At 45.1% G+C, this 12067-nt stretch overlaps 1 protein-coding gene across 1 annotated transcript; it reads left to right on the top strand.

The window, feature by feature from the left end:
• The first annotated feature begins 10023 nt into the window (after positions 1-10023).
• On the top strand, positions 10024-11766 carry LOC123168990 (transcription factor MYB53). Its single transcript, XM_044586851.1, has 3 exons — positions 10024-10370; positions 10460-11176; positions 11418-11766. The coding sequence occupies exons 1-3, from the start codon at positions 10105-10107 to the stop codon at positions 11449-11451; spliced, it is 1017 nt and encodes a 338-aa protein (XP_044442786.1). The 5' UTR covers positions 10024-10104; the 3' UTR covers positions 11452-11766.
• Positions 11767-12067: the final 301 nt, after the last annotated feature.

Genomic DNA, 12067 nt, shown 5'->3' with positions numbered 1-12067 from the left:
GAAAAATAATAGAACTAGTTAAACTAGTTTATTTTTAATTAGTAAGTACTACTTTATTCTATTTATAGTAAGTGCTTAGTAGTTGAACTAGTTGATTTAACAAAACTAGTTTATTTTACTATAGAAGTAGTTTATTTTTAGCAAGGAAATTAATAGAACTAGTTTATTTTTTTAGTTAAAGCAATTATTCCCGCATCGACGTCGACGATGCCTATCCCGCATCCTCGTCGTCGACTCGGTGGAGGAGGCCGGCTTGATCAGAGGGGGCATGTCCGGGACTGGGCTCCGTCGGGCTGGTTTTGGGAGGTGCTACCTTCCGGGGGGCATAAGTTGGTGATCAGCCAGCCCGTCGTTGACCCGATCCTTGTTTGGTGGCGGCCGCGTGGGCCAGTGACGGTGCCGAGGCTTCCGGACACCGCGGAGGTGGTACGTCACCGTGTCAGCGAGGAGGACGAGCACGTCCGTCGCTACATGGTTGCATTGGAGGGCAGGTTCGACAATACCTGGCAGGTTCTTCAGGGATCTCACTGGAGCGATCCTGTGATGGTTCCTCTCTTTGGGTGTCCATCGCCCGCGCCGATACCCGTCGGGCGCTACGGTTCTAGCTGTACTGGCGATGCTATATGTATGATAGTATTCGAGGTGTATTAGTGATAATATTCGACGATGTACGGACGCATGGAGATGATGTAGTTTTGCTTATAATTGAATGCATCCTAATTTGAATACTACTTTATTTTGCGATTTGATTTTGCTTATTGAATGCTCAGATTGGAAAACTACTCCTACTTTGGATGCTAAAATTGGAGAGCACTATGCAAGGCATATGCATAGGATTAGTTGATAGCTTATAGGGTTTTTGTTTTCGCAGAAATCTAGGAGCCCCGGGCCCCTCCATCATCCCCGCCGTCGTCCCCGTCACCGACCCCCTCCAACCTCGAGGTGATACCAGCCAAATCCTCTTTTGGAAAGATAATTAAACGATATTTCGGGTTGACTTTAAGTCTGTCGAGTCTCCACCATATATGAGAGGACGAAGAATCCCGACTGTTGTCGTGGGGGTAGCTTCTCCTTCGTTCCCGTGTGCTAGACAATTTGGTGTAATGCACTCGGGAACGAAAGGAGGAGCTACCATCACCGACGGTCGCAAATGTCAGAGAGGAATCAGTGAGGGAGAGTTCCACCATATATATATATGAGAGGATGAAGAATCCCGACTGTTGTCGTGGGGGTCGCTTCTCCTTCATTCCCGTGTGCTAGACATTTTGGTGTAATGCACTCGGGGATGAAAGGAGGAGCGACCATCACCAACGGTTGAATGTATATACCACGTGAGCTGGGAGTTTTCAACAAAAGACTCGACAGACAGATAGTCAACCCGTGATGAATAATAATGATCTAACTTAGGTTTTTAGTACATATATTTAATTGTAGATGTTTAATATTTGAATTATGAACATAGGAAATGTCGTACTCGGACGACGAAAGTCTCCCGGGGGAGTGCGACTGGTGCCACGACGACCGAGGTCAGTACGACAGGCCTCACCTTGACAAAGATCGGTGCTTCAGCATTAAGCTGGAGGAGACCTTTGATGTTGAAACGGTACGCAACGACGACAAGTGTTATTTTTTCGTAATTAAGCACGACTTCAAATATTTCAACGTGTACTTTTCATCTTTTACAATTCGACTAGCTTATCCCATGCCATGCAAGACGCTATGTCTTGGAGAGGATGGGTTTTGAAGACCATGAAAGTTTCGAAACAAAGAAAATTCACCTAAGGACACATCATGGTGTTGATTTTGAAGTAAAGCTCTACAATTCTGAGAGCGTAACCCATTTTGGTTGCAAAAAATGGGAAGCACTTTGCAAGATGTATGGTTTTGATGAGGGTATGCTTGTCACCATGGATCTTGGTGATCCTGACATCGACCAAGACAATATGGACATTTGGGTCCTTGTTGATACGCCTCCAGTTCTACCGCTATGTGAGTTTCTCAAACATAGTTAATTATTAACTAATTTATATTGTTTATTTCAAAATAGTTGACAGCTTATTTTCATTGATAGCTTATTTTGATTGTTCAAACAATGTGCGGAACATGGTAGACAAAACCCACTACACCGATGGCTCCGAGTTAACTTATCAGGAGAAAAATCATCTGGTCGGATTTTGTACTGATCTTGAGAATTACAATATCTACAATCAAACTCCTCAACATTATGGTCAATACGTGCCACTAGTGCACGTGTTGAACTACGGTAACTACCATGGAGATATCCTGGTAAGATTTTTTACTATTACGACATCCGTGCATCTTTTGCATACTTCTAAAACTAGTACATCATTGCTAACTATGAAGTTATTACTATGTTTTTCAACAGAGAATCCCAGAGGATTGTGTGCCTCATTTGATGTATCAGAATGGCAGTCTTCGTGTTTTGAACATATATCCAGGTCATCCTACGAATCTCAACTGTCCATACCGGATTTCTAAAAGAAGTGGAGACATGCTAATCAGAGAATGGAAAAAATGTATGGACAGTCGTAAGGAGGTTCTTGGAAGCAAAAGGAAGCGCCGCGCAAGAATTGGATACAGGATGATCTCCATTCTCCATAATGGAGAGTCAGGGTTTATATTGTTTTATGCTATTTTACATTAAACAGGGCATAATACTGATGATCATGTGCTAAGAACAATTAAGTAGGGTTGGTTCGATGACTATCAGGATGATGATCGTATGACTTGTTATTAATAACGATTAGAAGTTGTATGATGATGATTAGTAGGACTTGTTATTATGATGATGCATGATGCGAGCATGAAGAGTTATTATATATCTGTGGGTGAAATGAACATGGATTGGATTGAAGTGAAGGCAACATGCATGTGGTGCATGTCGAAAGTAGTAATATCCAAACTTGATCAAGTTAGGATTAGTATTACTTTCGACATGCACCACATGTTGCCTCACTTCAATCTAAGTCATGTTTAGGCATAGCAGTAGCAGTAGCACGGAGATAAGAGAGGACACATCTCTCTATTAGCTACCTATAACAACCTAAATTAACCCCCAAAACCCCTAAACCACCTCCTTTCAAAAAAAAACAGCCCCTGAAATGCTGACGCGTGGAAGCTTATTGGTCCCGGTTGGTGCTACCAACCGGGACCAAAGGCCCTCCTACCTGGGCTCGCCGGAGCGGCCACGTGGAGGCCCATCTGTTCCGGTTTGTATAAGAACCGGGACTAAAGGCCTAGGGCATTAGTAACGACCCTTTAGTCCCGGTTCCCCAACCGGGACAGATAGGCCTTATGAACCAGGACAAATGGCCATTTTTCTACTAGTGGGACATCAAGGTAATTTTTGTTATGTTTGGGATCTTTATACTTTTGTTCAACTTTTATAATACATCTAATTTCTTTGCAAAACTGCCATCGTGGATATGTAGTAGATATCAAAATTTTATTTTAATTTGAAATGGAAAAATCGTTAACCATGTAGGTATTATGTAAACTTAGGCTTGTGACTGCCAAGGCAATTAGGGTTTCTCCGCCTCCTGTCCCCGCCGTCACCAGCGCGCCCTGTTTCTGGTGGTCCTTTGGCCCTGGAGGCGCGGTGGACCTCGACCCTTCTCAAGGGTTCCTGCTCTGTTTTAAGTAACTATAAGGCCGATTAGGATTTGTGTCCAGCTCCGAAAGTCGATGCGGCTTTGGCTCCCTGGAGATGGAATAAAGTCCTCCCCGGCAAAACATGTCCTAGTGGTGAGTGTAGAATTGTCGGTGGGCGTTGCAAGGTGTGTCTCCGGGGGATCTCGTGGGATTCGATCGGTTTTGGTCATTTGTAGATCTCCATGCATGGATCATATCTTCGTTCGTCTATCTATAGTTTGGATCCTTCCCTTTTACGATTCTTTTCATCGGGACTTAGCAAGACGACTTCCCGGGTATCTATTACAACAAGCTTTTCCCGCCTCTGGTGAGGGAGGGGCAATGATGATGGTGTTCCTTCGGCTCGCTCCAGTGCTTTTAGTCGTTGCTAAGTGGTGTATGGACCTGGTTGTAAGTTTTATTATTTCTGGTGTTCCTTCTATTGCCATGAGAGATGATAAGTAAAGCAAAAAAATCTCACAAAAAAATAAACTTAGGATTGTAAATATGCCTAAAACAATGTGACCATTTGTGTCCCATTGGAAAATCACAAAGCGGGATTTCTAAATCACAAGTGTCACTTTATTGTAATTTTGTTATTTTTTAAAATGTCATAACATTTAAAATTCATATGGACAAGTTCCTACCATTTGAAGTTTTCTTTTCAATTCTAGATTTAAAAATATGACTTTGGCTAAGTTGTCAAATGCAATTTAACATATATAGAAAAGTTTCCAAGGATTCGCTCTCCACTCAACACACACTTAGAGCATCTCTAGCTCATTCCACCAAAGTCATTTTTGCTCAATTCTTTTGTGGTTTGGGGTATTAAGCACTAGCTAGCCCATCCCGGAACAGTTAGTCCCCCAAATTTATAGCTTTTAACTGCCACCCCCAACTCCTCTAGCCAATATTTTCTCCAAGAAGGGCAGGCCTCAGCAAATTTGGGCAGTCTCCTCGTCCCTCTCGGTTTGTGTCGCGCCGTGACTGCCCCATCTCCTCTAGAGTGCTCCCAACGTAGGAATTCGCATGTGTCACTCCCTCCTTTGTAGCCCCACCGCTCTCTCCCCTACCTTGTCTTTGTCATCAACATCATCATCATTTGGTTACACCGTTGTTGAGCCTCGATGTGGCCTTGAACGATGCCACAAGAGCTCATAGATGTGGTAGGAGCCTGAGTGAAGGAAATATGCCCTAGAGGCAATAATAAATTTATTATTTATTTCCTCATGTCATGATAAATGTTTATTATTCATGCTAGAATTGTATTAACCGGAAACATAATACATGTGTGAATACATAGACAAACATAGTGTCACTAGTATGCCTCTACTTGACTAGCTCGTTAATCGAAGATGGTTGAGTTTCCTAGCCATGGACATGAGTTGTCATTTGATTAACGGGATCACATCATTAGGAGAATGATGTGATTGACTTGACCCATTCCATTAGCTTAGCACTTGATTGTTTAGTATGTTGCTATTGCTTTCTTCATGACTTATACATGCTCCTATGACTATGAGATTATGCAACTCCCGTTTACCGGAGGAACACTTTGTGTGCTACCAAACGTCACAATGTAACTGGGTGATGATAAAGGTGCTCTACAGGTGTCTCCGAAGGTACTTGTTGAGTTGGCGTATTTCGAAATTAGGATTTGTCATTCCGATTGTCGGAGAGGTATCTCTGGGCCCACTCGGTAATGCACATCACTATAAGCCTTGCAAGCATTGTAACTAATGGGTTAGTTGCGAGATGATCTATTACGGAACGAGTAAAGAGACTTGCCGGTAACGAGATTGAACTAGGTATTGAGATACCGACGATCGAATCTCGGGCAGGTAACATACCGATGACAAAGGGGAAAACGTATGTTGTTATGCGGTTTGACCGATAAAGATCTTCGTAGAATATGTGGGAGCCAATATGAGCATCCAGGTTCCACTACTGGTTATTGACCGGAGACGTGTCTCGGTCATGTCTACATAGTTCTCGAACCCGTAGGGTCCGCACGCTTAAAGTTTGGTGGCGGTCGGTATTATGAGTTTATGTGTTTTGATGTACCGAAGGTAGTTCAGAGTCCCGGATATGATCACGGACATGACGAGGAGTCTCAAAATGGTCGAGACATAAAGATCAATATATTGGACGGCTATATTCGGACACCGGAAGTGTTCCGGGTGGTTTCGGAGAAAACTGGAGTGTCGGGGGGTTACCAGAACCCCCTGGGGAGTTAATTGGGCCTCATGGGCCTTGGTGGGAGAAGAGGAGGGGCGGCCAGGGCAGCCGCGCGCCCCCTCCCCCTCTAGTCCAAATTGGACAAGGAGGGGGGCGCCACCCCTTTTTTCCCTCTCCTCCTCTCTCCCTTCCTTCCCTCTCCTACTCCAACAAGGAAAGGAGGAGTCCTACTCCCTCCTCCTGGCCGGCTGCCTTCCCCCCTTGTTCCTTTATATACGGGGGCAGGGGGGCACCCCAAGACACACAAGTTGATCTGTTGATCTCTCCTAGCCGTGTGCGGTGCCCCCTCCACCATATTCCACCTCGATCATATCGTAGCGGTGCTTAGGCGAAGCCCTGCGTTGGTAGCGACATCATCACCGTCATCACGCCGTCGTGCTGACGGAACTCTCCCGTGAAGCTCTGCTGGGTCGGTGTTCGCGGGACGTCATCGAGCTGAATGTGTGCTGAACTCGGAGGTGCCGTATGTTTGGTACTTGGATCGGTCGGATCGTGAAGACGTACGACTACATCAACCGCGTTGTGCTAACGCTTCCGCTTTCGGTCTACGAGGGTACGTGGACACACTCTCCACTCTCGTTGCTATGCATCACCATGATCTTGTGTGTGCGTAGGAAATTTTTTAAAATTACTACGTTATCCAACACTGAGCTCACACCATCCGATGGCGCCAGATTTTGCCATCTTCACCGCCTTCGTGGTCGAGCTCCCGACCGCTCCCTTCGGGCCGGCCATGATAAACCTTCATGCATACACATCGTCACCTACACATCCCATGTTCGTAAAATTATCACGCCGCAACAACGTCTCTTTCAGATCCCCCCGTAAACCATAGACCACTGACAATGAAAACCCCTTCCCACAATCTAGCTAGCCCATCCAAGTAGATTTGGGGATGCAAATTCCTTGTTGTTGAAAAAACCTTCCACACCCCTAGGAATCCAAATAGAGACTTGTTCGCTTGTGCTGGCTGTGGAAGCAAGGTAATGGAAATCCCTCTTTGTTTGCAATTTGGCCTATGGATCGAGTTGCTCATATTATTTTCTATACGCACAAACATGAATGATTCCATTGCAACAAATGGATATCGGTCAATCCCTTTAAGATTTATGTAATCAGATGATTGACTACTGTCATCGACCACTGATAAACTAGTTAGATGATGCGCTGATAGATGCATGCAAGAAGCAATTCCCAATCAATGAGATGCAAGCCCAAATCAACAAGATGCATGCCCAAATAAAAAAATTAAGAAGCTTCGCCTTGCTCTCCTAGCTGTTGTTATGATTTGGTTCATACTCCATGTATCAGCAACATGTTCTTCTTGTGGGATCCATTGCAGGGTTGATGTTCTTAATTTATGCAAATAGCTAGAAGAACAATCAGAAGTGATGATGGTTTAGCCTTACACCATATGTAGTTTGTAATACATGGCTTGATCGGTAACAAAAATTCTTATTTGTGCAACATTGAATTTGATATGTATCTTGAAACAAACTTTGAATTAATTTTTTGAAAATATATGTTGAGGATGCACTAGATGGGAAAAGACTTTTTTTTTGCGAGAAAAGATGGAACAAAGTTTAATATCCCAAGCACAGGGAATTGAATGATGGGGGGTGGGGGGGGGGGGGTAGGATGGGGATGTGCTGGAGATGCTCTTACCCATGCGAATTTATGCTTAGTTTTGTGTTGCTGAAGCTGTGTTGTGACATGTCTATTTTATAAATGCAAGCAAAAACAGGTCAAACAAGAACTAAAATAGGAACAAACATATTATCCAAGTTATCACAAACCTCCCACACTAAAATATGCCTGGAATATGTTGGCGAATTCTCTTTTCTTCGACGCTGCGTGCCAAATGGCAAAATCAGCCATTGTTCTTTCATATTAAAAAAATATTCATATATGCAATTCGCCTCCCACTTTCTTATAGCCAATCAATTATATGTAGAAATTGAGTTTTATTAAAAAATGGATCAACGACATCCGAGCTAATTGTAACTAAAAAGCCGTTCTTCTATTTAAATTTGTTGGCCTTGTGGACAGAAATGTGACCCTTCATTAGAATGTCCACCCAATCAACACACCCTCACCCCATGTAAAGCTAAACAAATGAACGAGATCACCAAATCCATTTCCCATCAACCAACCATGCACACACACACATGTACATACTAATTGATTAATAAATCCCAGAAAACTACTTAATAGCTGTTTTTTAGGCAAAAAAAACTACTTAATAGCTGCTCCTTCATCACCTGCTGGCAGGCAAAGGCCACCTGGGCCATTGACAGTCAGACATTATCCATCCATCCAGCTAGATGGCCGGAACGCTGGCCCCACAGCCAGTAGAGGTACCTAAAAGGTGGTCCCCACTAGGCAACCCTGATAGGCCTATGATGAGGCGGCCGGTGAGGTGCACCAAATTCAAATTGATTTTTGTGACACGAGGGGAATTCAAGGGAGGCAGAGGCAAGGCAGGTAGTTCCTTCTAGGTTGCTCCTTGTTGGGAGGCCAAAGTCCACACGTGTCAGGTCACGTGGACCTAACTCCCCTCTGCCTCCTGCAAACGTGCCCCTCGTACACAGGGTCATGTATCTTTTTAACAGTGCATCTGTCGTTTCAAATATTTTTCCTGATTATAGGTGTTGACTATGCTGCACTGTGGATCTGCGATGGCCATCTATCATTTCATAGCGATTTCGTACGTGCGAAACCCGATAAGTTTTGCTTTCCTCTGGAAAGAAATTAACATGCAATGCGTACATTTGATTTTAATAAAGTGTGCCACAACTTAAAAAAAACATGCAATGCATACATTAGTTTAGAAACGAATTGGCTTGAATTCGTTGGTTTGATAAATTACACTAGAGTGAAGGAACTGACCAAATACACACGAACAACAAAGATCTCAGGCCAAAAAAGATGGTTACATCAAAGTACACATGGCTGCTTTAGGTGTTGGCTGTATAGGATTGGTGATGCTGCTATATCGCGCCGGTTAGTTGCACTATTGGCCTTGTGCTATGGTTGTCGTTGATCTTCTTCCTCCACATCCCCACCCCATTGTTGTTACCAACGCCCCTTTTGTATCCGCCTTCTAGCAATTGTCCATTACCCCGCCCGCCCAGCCCCTCATGGTCCCTCTTTTTTTTTCTCTTGTGTTCTCTCTCACTTCTTCCTCTTCTTGTATTGGTCCCGCCGCTCAGTTCCGCTGCATGTGAATGTAAAAAAGTGTGGCTCTCTTAGATCTCATCGATAAGGAACATCAAAATCAAGATATTCATTTAGAGCATCATGTATACAATTATGTGATTCTCAAGTTAACTTCAACTATATTTGGGCCTGTTTGGCGGCCCACACATCGATCCGCAGAACACAAAAGATCCGGCGCGGGCTCTTTGATCAAATACATCTGGGTCCTGAATTACCAAGCACGCATGCATGCATATACACATACGTCTAGTTGATCCATCCACTTGCTCATGTAGTACGCATGGAAAACAACAAAAGGCAACAAGACATCACACACATACGCCAGCATATCTAACGAAACAACGTATTGCGGCAAAAAAAAAAAGGTAATGATATATCTGGCTGACGTTCGCTAAGAGAGGGTGGCATTTCAAACATTTTTGCTGGCAGTTTTAGTTGTGATGGAGGTGGTAATTTTTCAGAAACAGCATGACATTTTCTAAGAGGATGGCAATTTTCAGCATTCATCCTAGAAAATGTCGCGATGTTTTCAAGGAACGGCTTAAAATTGCCATCAAAACGTTCCCAAATAGCACGCCTTCTAACGACGTTCGTTAGATAAGACGGTTTAAAAAAACTAAACAACTTACGTGCTTAAGCAAACTGCTGATTCGGTCCATAGCCAAAAAAGTCAGAGAGGGACAGACAGGGTGAGAGATTTTGAGAGAGAAACACAGAGGTCGCTAGAGAGAGAAACAGACAGTGAGAAACAGGGAGGTCGCTAGAGAGAGAGGAGGCTGCGTCTCCCGCACACAAAGACTTCCTTAGCGTTCGATGCCGCCATGCACGCATCATCGTCCACCTCCCTCCTTCCCTCTAAACTCTATAAAAACCCTTCCTATCCACCCCAACGAAACCTGAAAACCCGAACTCATACGTTCCGGCAGTGCTAGCTACACCTCTCTCCAGCAAGCTAAGCTTCGTAGAAGGAGTAGCAACTAGATCGTTAGTGGAGCGATGGGGCGGTCGCCGTGCTGCGACGGGGAGGCCGGCGTGAAGAAGGGGCCGTGGACAACCGAGGAAGACAAGCTGCTGATGGACTACATCCAGGAGAAGGGCCACGGCAGCTGGCGCCGCCTGCCCAAGCTCGCCGGCCTCAACCGCTGCGGCAAGAGCTGCCGTCTCCGCTGGACCAACTACCTCCGGCCCGACATCAAGCGCGGACGCTTCACCGACGACGAGGAGAAGCTCATCATCCACCTCCACTCCCTCCTCGGCAACAAGTAAGTAACCGTCCATGCATGCTTCCTGACTACACTACAAATCTTCTTCGACTCCGGCGCCGGTGGGTGACGAGTTTTGGTTTAACCAGGTGGTCGTCGATCGCTACGAAGTTGCCGGGGAGGACGGACAACGAGATCAAGAACTACTGGAACACACACCTGCGCAAGAAGCTGCTCCGCATGGGTATCGACCCCGTCACGCACCGCCCACGCACCGACCTCAGCATGCTCGCAGGGCTCCCGGGCCTCCTCGCGGCAGCCGGTAACTTCGGCGGCTCCGGCGCGGGCACGGCCGCCTGGGACATGAACGCGCTCAAGCTCCAGGTCGACGTCGCCAAGTTCCAGCTGCTGCAGGGCCTCGTGCGAGCGCTCACCACCGCGGCGGCTCCCGCGCCCGCGCCCGGCATGGACTACCTCATGGAGCTCCTCGCCGTCAGCAACGGCGGGCAGCACGGCGGAGTCGACCAGAACATTCTGCTCCAGCAGTGCCAGTGGAACCACATGAACAACCTGCCGGCGCTGACCAGCTCAGCGCCAACGAGCGGCATGCACAACATCAGCGGCCTGTTCGACGGCTTCAGCGCCGGCGACGGGCTGAGCTCAACGGAGCTTGGGGGCCACGGTGGGGCGAGCTGGAGCAAGGTGACCGTCGATCCACTGATGGCCGACGACATCGAGTGCAAGAACAATGGCGGCGGCAGCGTGTCCTGCGAGCAGACGCCGGCGTCGAGCCCTTTCGACGGGCTAGAGAGCCTGAACCTGATGGACGACCTCAACACGGATGGTGGTTGGAAGGATTTGCTAGAGTGAGTACCTGCTCCCATTCCATCAACTTTCTATCAAAAAGAAAAGAAAAAATAAACACCCATGCATGCATGTTTTTTTCCATCCACACCCAAATAATTTTGCTCGTAGTATATTCTTAAATAATCTTTTTGATTTTTCCTTAATCCTAATTTATAGTTCAACTAACTATGTCATTTTTATCTGGAAATTAATTCACACAATGCTTAGCTGACATGATTGAATTCTCTTCTTTTTATGTAGGCAAATGCCATGGCTGAACACAAGTGAGTTGTGATGGGTAGATAGAAGAGATATGATCAAGAATGCCAAAAATAATCAGGAATGGGTACTAATTGTTGGATTGGATGCACATTTTGGTCGACCAATACCGAAGATGTGAAGTTTGTTTATTGATAGGGCCAAAAGGTGGTTGAGTCCAGACTTTTAGCCATGTACAAAAAAAAAAAAACAGGACATATACGCATGTACACACCACTCACTGCAATTAGTGTTCATTTTTGTTTAATTGGTTAATTGTTGTTTCCTTTTTTATGAGGAGGGTAATATATGCAATAACTAGCTCGTGACATAAAATCACTTTCTTTTTTTCCAGACAGCAAAGTAGGTGTGTGACAGTGTGAGTGCGACTATATACTCATTTTTATTTCTTGACTCTTGCATTATGACACATGATTTAATTAGGTAGTATGAACTTTCCCTTGCGTGAAGAAGCTAAACTCAGGTTGTCATTTGATTCGATTGTGATTATTATTTTTTCCACGATGTTGGTCTTGTGAGTCCGCATTAGTCTTCACTGTTATCAATCTACCAATATGTACTTTGTGACAATAATGGTATGGCTACATACATATGCATGGTTGCTACTGTGTTTTGATTGTCTAACTAGAGAA

Source organism: Triticum aestivum, chromosome 7D, assembly GCF_018294505.1.
Source record: "Triticum aestivum cultivar Chinese Spring chromosome 7D, IWGSC CS RefSeq v2.1, whole genome shotgun sequence".
Classification (NCBI taxonomy): Eukaryota; Viridiplantae; Streptophyta; class Magnoliopsida; order Poales; family Poaceae; genus Triticum; species Triticum aestivum.
The sequence above is the reverse complement of the archived record's forward strand: the minus strand, read 5'-3'. Positions and strand labels throughout refer to the sequence as shown.

What these genes read in the sequence shown, in the direction of transcription:
- LOC123168990 (XM_044586851.1), top strand. Translation starts at nt 10,105, where the DNA reads ATGGGGCGGTCGCCGTGCTGCGACGGGGAGGCCGGCGTGAAGAAGGGG. An exon ending in CACTCCCTCCTCGGCAACAA is followed by an intron (nt 10,371 to 10,459) that starts GTAAGTAACCGT and finishes TGGTTTAACCAG; the next exon opens with GTGGTCGTCGATCGCTACGA. An exon ending in GGTTGGAAGGATTTGCTAGA is followed by an intron (nt 11,177 to 11,417) that starts GTGAGTACCTGC and finishes CTTTTTATGTAG; the next exon opens with GCAAATGCCATGGCTGAACA.